The sequence below is a fragment of the Ranitomeya imitator genome, chromosome 9 (assembly GCF_032444005.1).
Source record: "Ranitomeya imitator isolate aRanImi1 chromosome 9, aRanImi1.pri, whole genome shotgun sequence".
NCBI lineage: Eukaryota > Metazoa > Chordata > Amphibia > Anura > Dendrobatidae > Ranitomeya > Ranitomeya imitator.
Window position 1 is genome coordinate 132,212,663 of NC_091290.1, and position 16,587 is coordinate 132,229,249.

The window sequence follows — 16,587 nt, forward strand, 5'->3', positions numbered from 1 at the left end:
ATATATATGTATTTTTTAATATATATTATATAATATTGCATACAGGAAAAGAAAATTGGATGCCATGCTGATCGTAAAAAATAGGCCAAAAATGGATGAAAAACTCATACGACACATTAATGAACTGGATATGATTAGGACAGGTTTCCAGCCTCTGAGTATAATCCATAACATTTGCATTCACTGCGTTCAATGACAGCAAACAGAGATCTTGAAACTAGTGGAAAAAAAAATAATGAAAAAAAAATCTTAATTTTGAATATACAATAATTAAGCTTTATTTACATGAATCCGCAACAAAACCCCTACTTTGGCAGTGAAATAAAAAAAAATGAACAGAAAGCACAGTAATGAAATAATTTATAACAGAACTATTACAACATGAAAATTCAGAACGACCCGGATTATTTGGATTCTGGGCTGAGGCTTAGAAATGACGGAGCGGGGCTCTTGGAGGTTGGCAGTGTGACGCAGGAAGCCATCCCAGGTGCCAGGCTTGGTTTTTGGAGGACAAAGCAAAAGATATAAGAATTAATCAAAGAGCTGCCATCTTTTAAAGCTGCGACCTCTCGGAGTCAGCGCCTCGCACTGTGAGGTCCCTGTTAACTGATCCTTGGGATATCTGATTTTTTAAACTTTTTTATTTAAAGCTCCTTTTTTTTAAATCAGTCTGCACTGCCCAAGTCCGTTTTCCACGATGACATTTTGGTTTAAGTATGAAGCTTGGTGACCACTTTGTAGTTCCACATAGGGTCGTGAACATAAGAGGTAGTGCAAGAGTATTAAGAAGGGCAGTAATCCGCGTTGAGATTGAAAGTCCGGCTATTCAGATCTCCTCAAATCCACCTTAAATATGGCCCCGTTTGGAGGCAAGTGCATTGGATATGGGTTACAAAACAAAAAACGAAACTGGAAGTGCGAGAAAAAACATGTAAATGGACAGAACAGAAGATGCCGGGTGAGAGGGCCTTAAAAATACGGTAATGGGGAGAGACAGCTGCAGGAAATGAGGAAGGTGCCACCTTAAGAAACTTGGCGCCCATAGTGGGATCATACATACAGTAAGGATTAGAGAAGGATACAGCGTCTTGCTGCTATAAATACACACACACATCAAATATTTTATATATTACTTTTCATAAGATGTATAAAAAAATAAAAGTCCTTCATATCTGAATAATGTAAAGAGCTGGATGCACAGCAACACGGGGGGACGCATTTAAAGGAAAACTATCATGTCTACGTATAATATAATATATTGTACATCATGAGATTATTCAAACCATAATTATCCTCACAAGATTATCTAACATTAATATCGTTTTACCTGACGAAATGGCTCAACGGGGCAATAGGTGTCTTTTGAGGTCTAAGCGCAATTTTTCAATGTGGCCAGCAGGTGTCACTTTAGGTAGTAAAATTTAGGGCACTTTTTGCGCCTTTTTTTGGCACGTCAGTTTTGAGCAAACATTGCTCTTTTTTTTGCAATTTAAACAGTGGATGGAAATTATGCAGCTAAGGAATAAGTCAGTTTTATGACTTGGAATTCTTAAAAAAAGCAAAAAAATTAGAGACAAAAATGCTATAACTACAAAAGAAAAATGAAGTTTGGCACAAATAATAGCAATGCACCCGCAAAAAAAAAAAATTCCCCTTGGTGAGAAATTCCCTCCTTTCCTGAGTGAGTGGTAACCCGCTGTTGTAGAACTACAGCTCTCAGCATGCTCTGGTTGCAGACCACTGCTCTTCACCGTAGATATTATACTGCAATATTGAAGATAATACAATCTTATGACAGTTTTCCTTTAAAAGCATTGCAAATGTGAGAGTGGACGGGGGAAAATACTTTATTTGTGATTTGGACTTTATCTCCAAACGTCCCATGTAAATCCAGTAAACGCTGGTGCTTAAACTGGTGGTTTAGATATTGCTTCACTGGTTTTTGGTTGTAACTGGGTGCTCAACTACTGGGAGACATATTATTGAACCATAGTCTGACTCTGTATGGACTTTTTGGACATATTTTTTTACTTCCTATTATTATCCCCTTTTCTCTTGGTTATAGGACTGGGGTATGGATGAGCATATATAGACCATAATACATCTATATACTAGTGGATGCCTTTTCTTAGGTGCTGCATGGAAGAGCGGGGGTTAAAGGATAATGAGACTATAGGTAATGAGCTTATATGGAGGCTTCTCCGTCCTATAGTGATCCTTAAATGAACTCTGCTGCGGCCGGTTTGGTGCGTCCAAAATTCACAATCCCAGTCCAGGCCATTCTGTCCAGTCCGGCTATGAGTCTCCTAGCCCAAAATCATCATCAATATGACTACGAGGCTGCTGAGTTCAGGTCAAGAGACCCATGTCTGGTCCAAAGTCAAACCGCGAGGGTCGGACATGTAAAACCGGCGTTCCCAAGCTTTCTGCCCTGATTCTGCACTGCAGGGTAGGGTAAATTTAGTGGGAGCGATTGCCCCTATTACTGTATCTCTAGGGTATTGCTAAGATGAGTCCATGCTGGTGCAGGACAGATCCTATTAGGCTCTGTTCACACGTAACCTTTTTTTTTTTTTCTGCAGGCTTTAGTTAGAAAATTGCAGCATAAATTACATGCATTTTTTCCGCTCATCCACTGGGAAGAACTGCATTCAAAACTTTGAAAGAACTTGACATATTGTGTAAGGTCAAAAAATGCAAGAAAAAAAAATAAATTATTTTGCAAATCTCTTTCATCTCACCAAAACCAAAAATGCTACGTATGAACAAGACTTTAGGGTCCAGTCCTGCAAAAATGCATGGAAATAATTAGTAAAAGTTTCCTAGGATGCTTCTATGCAACGTTTCCTCGACTCACGGTCCCGTGCGGAATACTAAAACCAGTCCTAGATCAGTGGTCTGCAAACTATGGCTATCCATCTGCTATAACTCCTAGCATCCCATGTCCAGGAATGCCTGGAGTTGTAGTCTCACTACAAGTACAGATTTTGGGAGTGTAATGGTTTCCTGGGCGGAGATCCAGTATAGATTAGGGAGACTTGATTTTTTTTTTCCCAGGGAGCATTGCCTGTATGTAAATGAGCTCTCCTAAAGGAAGAAAACTGTCTCTCTAGTGCCACCTACAGGTACAAACAAACAAGCCATAGAATTATATAACTGGGGATGTGGAACATCCTGCACGCACAGGACAGCTAGTAATGGAAGAATAGCAAAATGCATATGTGGTTCCTCACAGGTGGATATGCTAGATAGTATGGAAGCCTTCTAAGAAGGTAAATACATAATTTATCTACTGCCTAAAAACAGAATGGTCGTGCCTTGCAAAGGATCGTCTAACAAAACGGTCGTTGCTTGGCCTAAGTGCTATGAATTCTTACTAATACAGCGGAAAGCCGCCACAAATATTGGAAAGAAAGGACATCACAATTACGTTAATGGTTCAGACAACCGCATTGTGGGGCCCCAGCCTAATGTTGCATGTGACGGTCCCATGCATGGACTGTCCGCGGGTCTACTGCGGACGTCCCGCGAAAAACAAGATGTGTGACTGTGGCATAAGTGAAAATGGAAATACTTTGCTCCTCCCCATGTATTACAGGAGAGGGTAAGCCCCACCCATGAGGAACCATGATAAAGCAATCTTAGCTGTTTCTACCTGCACATTTAGAAAAAAAAAACCCTAATGAAAACTTCTACGAACCATTGGCTATTTACGAGCTGCCATGACATTCCCACCTGGGTTATACTTAGGTAGTTGAACGCTGCATAATGATAGTTCTTATTTTTTTAGGGTTCATTTGGGCAAATTTTGTCCTGGCAACAATGCACCCCGCTGACAATGTGGCATTGTCGGTAAATTACTGTCTATCGCATCGGAGCACAGTTGCTTGGAAAATGTAATTTGGAGAATACGTCGGATGATTTTTAATCTCTGCTATCGTACTTTTTGGGTTGATCTTATCTGACGCCCATATTTTTTTCCTTTTTTTTACAAATATATAAATTTGTAGCTGACATCCCGTCCATCAGTAGCCTTGCACTTTTTATATTGCACTCATGTCCCCTGCATGGGATTTTTTTTCTGTTTTGCTTTTATAAATAAAAAATAATAATAAAAAAAAAACCTGTACAATTTACCCTCCCCCCCCCCGAAAGTGGGCAAAAAAAGTCTGTGATCCAGGATGGGAAGGGTCCTGGGTTCACTTCCCACCAGTCCCCCAAAATTTGACGTGTTAACTGCAACAATCCAATAAATATTCCATTCAGTGATTCTCCACACTTTTGACACAGAGACGAGAAGAACAGGGGTGTAGCAAAAAGACGCTTATACACAAGATCTCAATGTCAGTCTGAACAGGGCAAGAAGACGTGTCTTTTTTTGGGGTGGGCGTCTTTTTTTTCCTCCCTTCTCAGATGATCCAAGAGCTGGACAAGAAAGCCTCCTGGACGGCTGAGCAACACGAGAAAAACGTACAATAGGAGAGGACGATCCGAGTGTTCTCTGCAGGTGACTCCCTCCGCTCCTCTCGCCATGATGGACCAGGCTTTGGCAGGGCTGGTAATGTTTGGATTAGGGTTTCATTTTTGGGATTTCTCTATAAGAGGTGTTCTCGGTGTCTGACATTTCTTGGCTGTCTAGCAAGGTAGTTTCATTTGTACATTTATGTTATTATATTTTTTTTGGATTTCAATTAGGTTTAAAGCCAAAGATATGAGTGTAGTTTTAGGTAAAATAATTCCCGCACCCCCATAAAGTTTGCCTCCTCTAGAAAAAAAAAGGAAGGGTACGGCTTTTCTACGGTGATCAGTTCCATTCCATACCGGCACAGCTTCTTACCCACCCAGAGGCGGAAGCAACAAGGGGCAGGGAGGTCTTCACAGAATTGGAGGAGAGGCCCGTTGGCGGGCCTGTTGGGTGCGGGCTAGCCGCTTGGTTGGTCTGATGGCTGATATTGTATCATCCGTTAGCGAGAGGCGGTATCCAGCAGGAGAGGTGTAGCAGGGGTCCCGGAGCGAGAGGCTGAACTGCTGGCGGTGGGACTGGCAGCAGGTGTGGCGGGGTTAGTTGGTGCTGGCTGTACGCTGGGTGGGTGGTGCAAGGGTTGGCCACAGATATGATGGTGTTTCTCCCAGTCTTTGTGTTGGCAGAAGGAACCGCAATATCGTGCAGTGTTGCAGCCGCTGCAGGTTTCACTTGCTTTCCGGCCGCAATTCCAACAGCTCTGTGCAGGAAACGAAATAAAAAATTGACAAATCAATTATACTTCACAGGATCGCAGTCTATAAATACCCAATTAACCTACGCGCTACGGCAGTTACCTCACTTGAGTCTTCCTGTTGATTGATGACGGACACGGCATCCTCTGACGCTTGCCGCTTTGCTTCCGCCAAGGCTCGTTCCATCTTGGCCCTCTCTAAAGTGATGAGGTCGTGAGCCTTGCGTTCCGCTTCGGACACAGCTTTCTGGAGCTCCGACATGGCCTGGCGTTTGACTTCGTTCACCGCCTCCTCTGTGCGGGCAGAGAGACAGCTCAGATGGGAAGATGAGCCCTGAGAGGTGGGGGGGACTCAGGTATAGGAGGGGTTTAAACATTTAAGTATATACCCTACGATACAACTTTTATATGTGAACATTTCATTATTGTAATGACATCGTATACAACAGCCATGACATATTACGGAAGACTAGTAGACTAATCGCCGATATCGATGGGTTCAGCCGACGATCTACTGTGTATGAGGGCATCGGCTAACTCTTGTCAATTTTGGACAATGTAATCCCATTGTTCTCCCTGACATAAGCAACTGGCCGACATGTCAGAGATAGATCACATGGCACCCGCCCGAACAACCGATCCTGGGTATGAGAGTGTCGGCTGAGAGCCATCGTTTGGCCAACAACCGTCTAACGTCTATAGCCAGCTTTATTCTCTAGCCTTTATCTAGGGCCCAATTTGCAATCTAAGTGCCTCACTGTAAATAATATACAACACACATGATGGAAGAAGGGTAGTGGGGGCAAAGACAAACGACTGGGGGAAAAAATGAGATTCCCAATCATGGCATATCTACAAGATACGCCGTGGAGGTATTTTAGTCAAGGAGAGGTTCAACTATCTCCAGAACAAGGTGTCATCACGTAGACGGCCACCATTCACATTCATCGGTATGGACACACATCGGGAACCTTCCAGAAGGTCTATTCATTTTCTACGGGACTGCTTGACACTAGACTTGGCAAGAAAAGGAACGCAGCATCGGTCGGCCATGCTGCATTCTAACTAGGATAAATGTGCTCCTTTTTGCCGATTGGTGCGAGTCTAAACTGTTGGACCCACAACGATCAACAAGTTGTCTTCACACGTTGGCGGCAGATGATAACACTAGGGTCACGATGCCAATGTTACACTCATTTGTCCTTTTCCTGATGTCCTTAGAGCTGATTACTCACCTGCCTTTCTCCAGATCTCTTCCGGCATATACCCAGCTGGCGTCCTATGTAGGAATTCCCGTGAGGGTTCTAAAAGGGTGGAAAAAAATGGCATAAAATAAGTGCACAAGTCTAAAGAGTTTCCTTGGTTCCGCAACCATTCCCACAGATGTCATTACTTCTTACCTGCCGGGGAGGACTCGGTGCTAGAGGAACTGCTCAGATGCCTTGCCGGCTGAGCCACACTCTTCTTCAGGTCCTCGGCATCGCTGTATCGGCGTACCCAGTGGTTGAGCTCCTCTCTGTCTGCTTCTTGGCAGCGGCGGAGGACGGTCAGTGAACGTCGTGTTTTTTCCACCATATCCATGATGCAGTTTAAGAGCTGGAAATAAATGGTAATAATCACCGCGTTGAAAGGGTGAAAACTAGTTATCACCTATCCATAGAGGGTTTCCGACTGCTTGGACCGGCACTTTCGGGTATAGATCGGCAGTGTGCATGCCCAACCACTCCATTCATTTTCTATAAAGCTGCTTTTTTCGTTAGAATGAATGGAGCGATGCCTCTTGTGCCGATAGGTGCAGATCCCAGTGGTGATAAGTAAGTTATAACATGTTTTCACTAGACTAACCGCCTTAATAATTCCGTCATGGTGCATTTACCAGATATGGTATTCAACGGGAATTGAATATGTGGGACTCTGATCCCTGGGTTGGACAATACATAGCAGTCTATTTACGCATCTAGAAGACGGATTATTATTTTTTTTTTGTGTAGTAGTATCACTTTCCCTTTAATACCGCCATTGACTTTGCCCACTCACGTTGTTGAGATGCTTCCATTCCTCCGCCCACTCGCGCTCCGTCAGCCTATGATCAATTACTTCATGCACAGCTGAAACGTGGAAAAAAAACAAGCTGGTTAGAATAAAATCATTTAACAATTAGGTTTGTTTTCCCGCATTCTTGGAAGAAGACATATGGGCGAATTGCACAAGCACATTTATATCTTCTGGCAATGCATACCCGCAAAAAGTAGTGAGCAATCACTTTGTATGAGGGGGTGTGATCGCACTATGCTCTGGTCGTGATCGTCCCAGTACACAGCTTGTAGGCAGGACGGTGGGGGGCACGGATCATAGCGATGTACGAGCCACACAGCGCGATGGTGAGATCACACCGTATTATTATTGGCAAGTATAGATTCCTTCTGACACTGTATGCTGTTACTCCAAGGTTGCCTACACACCTTTAATAGTGTCCGTGCCCCCACGGGCATGAGAATTGATGAAGGGTAATAATCCATTGCCAGATGCTTTAGGTGGTGGATTATTTCCTTTGAAACCAAAAGGATTGGGCATGTTGAAATTCAACATTTTCCCCTCCCGAAATGGCTTGCTGGGATGAATATGATCTTATGTGTATGTAACATGACTGTCAATCAAGAGAACCGATGCGAAGGGTCCGCCAGTATCATTCGCTGATATTTGGTGGCTCTCAACTTTGGTTCATAAAGGATGTTGAGACCCCATTTTGATGCTCTTGTGCCGTACTATTTAAGGGGTTATTTTTTTTTTAAAAGTTAACATTTCTATGGATTGATGGGGCTCCGAGCGCTATGCCCTCCACTGAATGAGACACTTTTCTCCCCGTTAGAATGGATGGGGCAGGCCTGACCGCTGCATCACACATTCTCAGAAGTGAAGCGCTACGATCAGCAGTCCAATGGAAAATGAATGGAGACGTGGTCGAACATGACCATTACTACTCCAGTCCAAAATTGATTAAGGTGCCCCTTTCTGCCAATCAGTTGTGGTCCCAGTGATCAGACCCTCAACAATCTATAAGTGATCACATATCAACTTTTCTTTACCAGGCAACCCCCTTAAGTCTGAGCACACGGCATCATCTCCCTTACCTGCCTGTCGGTGACGTTCTCGCATCTCCCGTGGATCTGTATGTCGGTAGTGGTGGGCAAGCACCATGTCCTCTAAGCGATAGTGCTGAGTCGGTGGGGGTGTGGGATGTGGGAGGCCATTGGTGGGTGGGTGAAGAAGCCCATTACTGGGACTGTATCTTTGTGCTGGACTTGTGGTGCATGGACGCTTGGGGAGGTGATCCGGATGGAGACCTTCCTGCACACTCTCTTTGGTCCTGATGGTGAAGAAAAAACATCATTATTCATTTTTAGTAACTTGGGCTCCTCTGCCTTTTTTTAACAGTCCACAACAGAAGTAAATTAGATCTTTTCGCAAAGTGCCATCCATAGAAATTTCCTTACTGGCTCTGAAAGGGACATCCAAGAATCACAGGGGTGGACATAACAGATATTTGGCATTGGAGGTCATAAGGAATATAACCCCGTGTGTATGTACCGATCTAATGTTTTAGATTAAAGATTAACTCATTGTTATTTTTTTAAGCATATTATTTGGCTGCAGATCTTTGGAATCTGAGTGCTGAGCCCCCCATTGATTGCTCAAAAGACCACTGAGAAGATGGAGTAGATCACTGAGAAGATGGAGTAGACCACTGAGGAGATGGAGTAGACTACTGAGAAGATGGAGTAGACCACTGAGATGATGGAGTAGACTACTGAGAAGATGAAGTAGACCACTGAGAAGATGGAGTAGACCACTGAGAAGATGGAGTAGACCACTGAGAAGACGGAGTAGACCACTGAGAAGACGGAGTAGACCACTGAGAAGACGGAGTAGACCACTGAGAAGATGGAGTAGACCACTGAGAAGATGGAGTAGACCACTGAGAAGATGGATTAGACCACTGAGAAGATGGAGTAGACCACTGAGAAGATGGAGTAGACTACTGAGAAGATGGAGTAGACCACTGAGATGATGGAGTAGACTACTGAGAAGATGGAGTAGACCACTAAGAAGATGGAGTAGACCACAGAGAAGATGGAGTAGACCACTGAGAAGATGGAGTAGACCACTGAGATGATGGAGTAGACTACTGAGAAAATGGAGTAGACCAATGAGGAGATGGAGTAGACCACTGAGATGATGGAGTTTACTACTGAGAAGATGGAGTAGACCACTGAGAAGATGGAGTAGACTTCTGAGAAGATGGAGTAGACCACTGAGAAGATGGAGTAGACCACTGAGGAGATGGAGTAGACCACTGAGATGATGGAGTTTACTACTGAGAAGATGGAGTAGACCACTGAGAAGATGGAGTAGACTACTGAGAAGATGGAGTAGACCACTGAGAAAATTGAGTAGACCACTGAGGAGATGGAGTAGACCACTGAGATGATGGAGTTTACTACTGAGGAGATGGAGTAGACTACTGAGAGGATGGAGTAGACCACTGAGATGATAGAGTAGACCACTGAGAAGATGGAGTAGACCACTGAGAAGATGGAGTAGACCACTGAGAAGATGGAGTACAAATTCAGTAGAAAACCTATGACTCCTAATGGGTTTGTACTCTGCTCTGAGCACTTTGTCAGACAAGGGCAAGTGTATAGTGGACTTTTGAGCAATCACTGGGGATCTCAGTACCAGGACCCCCATCGATCTGCAGGCAATCAATGTTCCTGAAAAAAACAGAGAAAAAAAAATTGTTTAAAGTTCCCATGATGATACCAGATCAGATAAGTGATCATCCGTTAGAGGAAGCAGCACAAGCCGTTGTTTTGTTGGGGATGCTGTACCTGTCGGGTGTCCTCCTTTTGCCGTTCTCATTCACTTCCAGTAAGATCTCGGAAGAATCGCTCGGAGAGCTGCTGACACTGGTGTCCAGGAGGAGCTGTTCATGTTGTGCCAAATACTGTGCGGGACTTTGCTTTGCCAGGCGAGCACAGTGGAGAAGCTCCCGCTGCAGTAATGGGAGGTTAGCCTACAGAAGAAAGGATCGGAAGCCTATAATTTCGTGTTCTTCAATACTAGGAGGCTGCAGTCAGCACAGAGAATTTCGAGGAAGCGGAATCATAGAGCGGCTGAACCCGGCAATGGGATCACACATAAATGGGTCTCTTAATAATTGGATATCCTATGAATGCTTCTATGGGCCATACCTTAAGAAAAGGGATGACAAAGGGACGGAGAGGAAAGTTGGTGGCTTCTTGCAGCTTCGAATGGAACTCCTCAATTGTAAGAGTAGAATTCTGCAAGAAAAGGATAAAAAAATATACAAAGTTTACTCCGCTGCTTCTACATTTGTATTCTTTCTCTACATTTCTAAGGAATAAAATGGGTTATCCACCTTTGGAAATATTTCATATTTTTTTACTTAAATGCATGTATTTGGGTCTGCAAATAATTTTTGCAATTGGGTTTCATTAAAAATTTTGCATTGTTTGGCTTTTATAGGTTGTTGGTTTCGACTGCACCTTCAACCTTTATGTGGTCTGCGGTCATAAATCAGAGGAGCTCAGAAAAAGACAGATAGAAGAGTGACCAACTCTCTCGTCATTCATTCTGAATAAGCTCGCTGACAGATCCTCAGTAAACTCACTCTGTAGCCAGCAATAGAACGCAAACGGTGCAAAATATTAGCAATTTTTACCCCCAAATGCATGTATTTAATTAGAAAATACCTGCTCATAGGAAATAATTTTAGGACAATCTAAGACACTAATAAATGTATTAAGTGGCATGCATCTTTTATATGTATATGCAATAAGTATAGGTTTGCCCAAACTTTTCCCTATGGGCGCTTTCGCACAGATCATTTTTTTTTTTTCCAAAAGAAGCAGTCTGTTCGGGAATTTTTGTAGCAAAAAAGTCTGAATATAATCATTTTTCCACCCTTTATTTGCATCTTTTTGGGTCGCTGCTTTTTTTTACCCAAATGCGTTGGGTTTTTTTTCGTGCCTTTTCCCATAAGATTTCTATAGTATAAAAAGCTTGTAAAAAATGCATGAAATTCATAGAAAAAAAATGCTCAAATCAAACAAATGACAGAATTGAAAGCTGCAGATTTAAACATTTTTTTAAAAATGCGGCAATTCTCCAATACAGCCAGGGGGGTAAAAACAAGTGTGTGCATGAGATTTCTGAAATGTGTACAGTGTAAAAAGCAGCTTTAAATTTGCATTAAAGAAAAAAAAAAAAGCAGGAAACAATAAAAAAGGAAAAAAAGAAAAACAAACTGCTGTATGTGAACAAAGCCTAAATCCAGTGTGGGATGCAGTTTTCCAATCTTGCACTTACCACAAGGCCGAGCACCAGTGCACGCACGCGTTCCCCGATCTCTGGAGATATGTCGCTGCCAAACTGCTGCAAGGTGGTCAGGAAGCGCTTGAGTTTGCTGAGCTGACGAGCCCCGCAGGCCGGGGGCAACTGCTGATTGGTTAATGCGGCAGAGGATGATGCTGAGGGTCCATTGCTGAAACCATTGGGGGTTGAGGGGGCTCCGTTGATGGCGGTGGGAGAGTGGCTGCTCCCGTTCATCACTGTACAGAAGAGTCATTAAGGATTATTACTGCACAGTTGCACAACCCGACGTGGTATTTATAAACCACACATTGCATTCCAGCCCTTGTCACCCCGCAGTTGTGTTGACCAGACGAGCCCACCACCCGAAATCCCACCCAAGATGCATATCTTATACCCAATCTTATTTCTACTCTAAATAATCACTCTCCAAATGCCAGTGCACGACTGAACGGCTGCTTTGCAGAAAGAAGATATAAAATATCATAATATAAAAAAAAATGCAAAAATTAAATGTCATAATATGAAAAAAATGGAAAAATTAAATGTCATAATAGAAAAAAAATGCAAAAATTAAATGTCATAATATGAAAAAAATGCAGAAATTAAATGTCATAATATACAAAAAAAATGCAAACATTTTTAAAAAGTGCATAATATTTTGGTTTGCTTTCAATCACGTCTACGAAAGATTTAATTGCAGGGAAAATAAAAAAAATCGAATTGACTACCTGAATTTTGTCCAATTGCAGAAAGCAAAAATTCACTCTTTTTCCTTGATGCATCCTATCCATATTGCACTTGTACGCCCGTGCCAACCCAAGTTTGATATGCATGCAACAGGATCGTATACAATAGACGAGGCCTCAGGTACAAGAGCGTTCATGGTCTCTTACCTTTCCCGGTGTCTCACCCCTATCTCTATTGCGGTCTGCTCTCCGAGCACTGACACACTGGCAGCGAGTGCAAACGGAGGGGCAGCCCACGAAAGAGCAGCCCAAAATAACCGCATGCCCACAAATGACAGGTGGGATCCCAAAGTGACACAGGGTATGTGTGTGTGTGTGTGTCCGTCTCACATGCTCTCTATGTATTAGAGCTGCACGGGGGATAAATGTAGAAAACAGACTGTATACAGAACGTCAAAAATCCATTGCGGCCACCGCACAATAATAAACACAAACGCGTGGATTACCGTCACAAAAAACACACACATTAGGGACATGGATTACGGACACGCATACACACATGCATCTGTTCCTCTTCAGCTTAAACTAAAACCCATCAGATCAGAAGCTTCCACGACCCAACATCTAATTAGACAACATCTGGTCAAAGATGGCAAAAAGCCTGTCGAGAGACAACGCTGCAAAGTACGCGGAGAAGGGACCAAAAATGCCAATGTGCCCATCAAAACTGGACCAAGGCACCAAGAATGGAGTGCCCAGGAGAAGCGACAGCCATCATTAGGAAAGACTTTTGTTAATGGAACCATTTGTGGCCAAATCTTAAAAAATTGCCGAAGACGTTGAGCAACCAGAAGATAGACATCACATCAAAGACACCATGAAAATATCAGAAAGCCAACCAAAAGACAGGATATTCTGGAGATTCACTACTCATATTGTCAACATGGCCACCAGGAAACCATATTATGGCACTTAAAAGGGTTGTCCAGTTCAGACATCTCATCGTCATATACCCCAATAGGGAATTCTGGGGTAATAGTGGCAATTTCTGGTTCTGGAGGACCCATCCTGTCCTACATTACACAGTTAAGACATTCATTTTAATGGGCAGTGTGTAATGCCTAATTTTACCTGGGGGGGCACTATAGAGAAGCCAAAAAATGACAGCGGTTTCCCCACAGTTAACAGAAGATCATTGGGGTCTTTGTGATTGCTCAAATGTCAAAAGATCCTTCCAACAAGCATTGGCGTTTGTTCGAAAGCAGAGGACACTTTTAATAATAATTATGGAATTATTCCGCATATATTGAGTCATCACCAATTATATAAACATACCTATTTTGCAAAAGTTACAGAAGGTTAATAAGCAGCAATGCCAAGTAATCACAACGGTCCTACACTTATGTAATGACTGAAGATGGGTTAGAGGACAGTCAGTCACTGGTCTTGAAACTGCTTCCTCCATTAAAGGGGTTTTTCCCATTTTCATAGATGGATATTGTCGGATAGTACTTGTAAATACAAGCACTTTTGCAGTTTACTACTTATTAAAACTTGCAGCCGTTTTTGAGATATTGACTTTTATTTTGCTTACTGCTCGTTGCCTAGGAGACCGACCACCACCTCTGTCAAGCTTATAAGCACTGCACTGTTGCTGGCTGTGATTAGGAGGTAACAGCGTGCTCCAGGGATTGTGGAAAGCTTCAAAATGGTGATTATAAGCTCAAAAAAAAAGCTTGTAAGCACTGCACATATTCTGCTGTTTACACGAAGCAAGGAGCCGCGACACGAAGCAAGGAAGAGGACGTCATGGCATGAAGATGGGAGGCGCTGGACCCGGACCGCGACGCCCATCGGACCGGACCGCACCGGGACCGCCCCTGGGTGAGTATAATCTAAGTTGTTTTTCTTATCTTTCAGGTTACATCGGAGGGGCTTATCTACAGCATTAGAGAATGCTGTAGATAAGCCCCTGATGGCAGTGGCCACAGCTTATAGGCCAAAAATGGGGTGACAGATTCCCTTTAGTATCTCAAGAACCAATGTAAATTTTAACAAGCAGTAAATTGCAAAATTGCTTTTAGTTACAAGCACTGTCTGATAATACCCATTTATGAAGATGGCAATAACCCTTTAAATGACCTACTTGTATATACAGTAGAGGAAAGGAACTGTCGTGTGACCTAGCTCTCCCGTTGTGTCCTAGATTGGGAGTATATTCTAGCTTGCTGATTCTGTACATGCCTTAATTAAAAAACGGTGGCTGCAAACTGATTGCAATTTACCCTTTACTAAGGGCGTAATAACATAATGTTTACAAGGATCGGACCCGTCACACACGAATGTAGTAGATGTGATTACAGTTCAGGGGGCATTTTGTGTGCCACTTGGCACATAATCGATCCAACTCTGATCCATCCAACTCTCATCTGTCCAACTCACATCCATCCAATTCTCATCCATGCAACTCTTATCCATCCAACTTCAACCTTCCAACTCTCGTCCATCCAACTCTCGTCCATCCAACTCTCGTCTATCCAACTCTCCTCCATCCAACTCTAGTCCATCCTACTTTCGTCCATCCTACTCTCGTCCATCCTATTCTCGTCCATCCAACTCTCAGTCCATCCAACTCTGGTCCATCCTACACTGGTCCATCCTACTCTGGTCCATCCAGCTCTCCTCCATCCAACTCTCCTCCATCCAACTCTGGTCCATCCTACTCTCGTCCATCCTACTCTGGTCCATCCAACTCTCCTCCATCCAACTCTGGTCCATCCTACTCTCGTCTATCCTACTCTGGTCCATCCAACTCTCCTCCATCCAACTCTGGTCCATCCTACTCTAGTCCATCCAACTCTCCTCCATCCAACTCTCGTCCATCCTGCTCTCGTCCATCCTACTCTCGTCCATCCAACTCTCCTCCATCCAACTCTCGTCCATCCTACTTTCGTCCATCCTACTCTGGTCCATCCAACTCTCCTCCATCCAACTCTGGTCCATCCTACTCTCGTCGATCCTACTCTGGTCCATCCAACTCTCCTCCATCCAACTCTGGTCCATCCTACTCTCGTCCATCCAACTCTCCTCCATCCAACTCTGGTCCATCCTACTCTGGTCCATCCTACTCTCCTCCATCCTACTCTCATCCATCCTACTATCCTAGTCTGATGGTGCACATTATATTTTTGGCAAACCCAGTGAAACGATTGCCTTATGAATATGTATAAAATTAGATAGAAAAGCTTTTTTTTTTTAAAAAAGCCTAAATAAATATATTTATTTAGAGGAAGAACAAAATGCTGTAGAGCCATCTCACTTGTGCTCGGGGTGAAGGAGGAGTTGCGGTTGGCCCCCTGGCTCAGGGCAGGTGACGGAGGGGGCATGTTGGGCGGAGTGGTCCTTGTCTGGGTCTTCACATCAGCCGGGGAGTCTGGCATTGTAATGACTGTATTGTAGAATTTGCCTGTGAAGAAGAAGAAGACAGAGGCATGAGTCAAAGGATGCTCGGAGGATTTACATCATCACCTGGAGAAAATGAATCCACAAAGTATGTCGGGCGGGATGATGGCTAGAAATTACCATTCAGGTGGAGCGCGGCGGAGGCGGAGACCAAGGGACAAGACAGAACGCAGCAGTTAAAGCTATTCCCAAACACCTGCTGTTAGGATCAGCTGTGCCCCCTCCGTTACCCTCCCTCGCTCTGCTATTATTAACCCTTGCCTGGCTGCTGGCGCTCCATTCCTTTGCCAGCAGTACAGTCTTGAGGGTTCACTGCAGTTTGAGAGCTGAGGACAGGTGTGCGGCAGCTGCTTGGATCTATCCCGCTCTTCGATGTAACTCTGGCCAACACCAAAGATGGGAATATAGGGCAGGAGACAGGAGGGGAGAAGTTTGCCAGGGGGCAGCCCTTCGCCTACAGCCTTAACCCATTCTTTGCTGCACCGAAAACTGGGTCTCCCTAGAGTTCCTGACCGAAACGCGTTGTGTCTGTATTGTGTTGCATGCGCCCATGGAGAGGTCACAGCAGAACATGGGACTGTGTCCCTAGTGCCCCCTCCCGGAGTCCATCTCACTCCTGTTTGGAGAAATCATTTCTCACCACTGGGATTGTTTTTGCACTGGGTTTTTGACAGTTCCCTGGAAAACTCCAAAGCTCCCAGTGCAGGCTCCAGCCAGGAACTCTCCTCCTCTCCTCGGATTATTTTTATTTGCTCTGTAATGGACTGCAGCTGGACAGAATCTGACATCTGGATTCCATCACCCGCCGCCTGGGCAGCCACAGAGCC

The 16,587-nt window shown here is 43.9% G+C and overlaps 1 protein-coding gene across 5 annotated transcripts in view; it reads right to left on the minus strand.

Annotated features, from left to right (window-relative positions):
* Positions 1-253: 253 nt before the first annotated feature.
* The window catches only part of CBFA2T3 (CBFA2/RUNX1 partner transcriptional co-repressor 3), a 34,813-nt gene continuing 18,479 nt past the window's right edge, over positions 254-16,587 (minus strand). Inside the window, exons 2-11 of one of the 5 annotated variants that reach the window (XM_069738940.1) lie at positions 15,618-15,764; positions 11,607-11,848; positions 10,469-10,558; positions 10,106-10,290; positions 8,348-8,583; positions 7,254-7,324; positions 6,617-6,812; positions 6,452-6,520; positions 5,320-5,510; positions 254-5,222 (exon numbers count right to left, since the gene is read on the minus strand). In XM_069738940.1, the coding sequence (XP_069595041.1) occupies positions 4,965-5,222; positions 5,320-5,510; positions 6,452-6,520; positions 6,617-6,812; positions 7,254-7,324; positions 8,348-8,583; positions 10,106-10,290; positions 10,469-10,558; positions 11,607-11,848; positions 15,618-15,738 (1,659 nt within the window). In that variant the 5' untranslated portion in view covers positions 15,739-15,764 and the 3' untranslated portion in view covers positions 254-4,964. Of the gene's footprint in view, positions 5,223-5,319; positions 5,551-6,451; positions 6,521-6,616; positions 6,813-7,253; positions 7,325-8,347; positions 8,584-10,105; positions 10,291-10,468; positions 10,559-11,606; positions 11,849-15,617; positions 15,765-16,587 lie in introns of all 5 variants that reach the window. The other 4 variants (XM_069738942.1, XM_069738941.1, XM_069738939.1 and 1 more) reach the window with 4 other exon arrangements.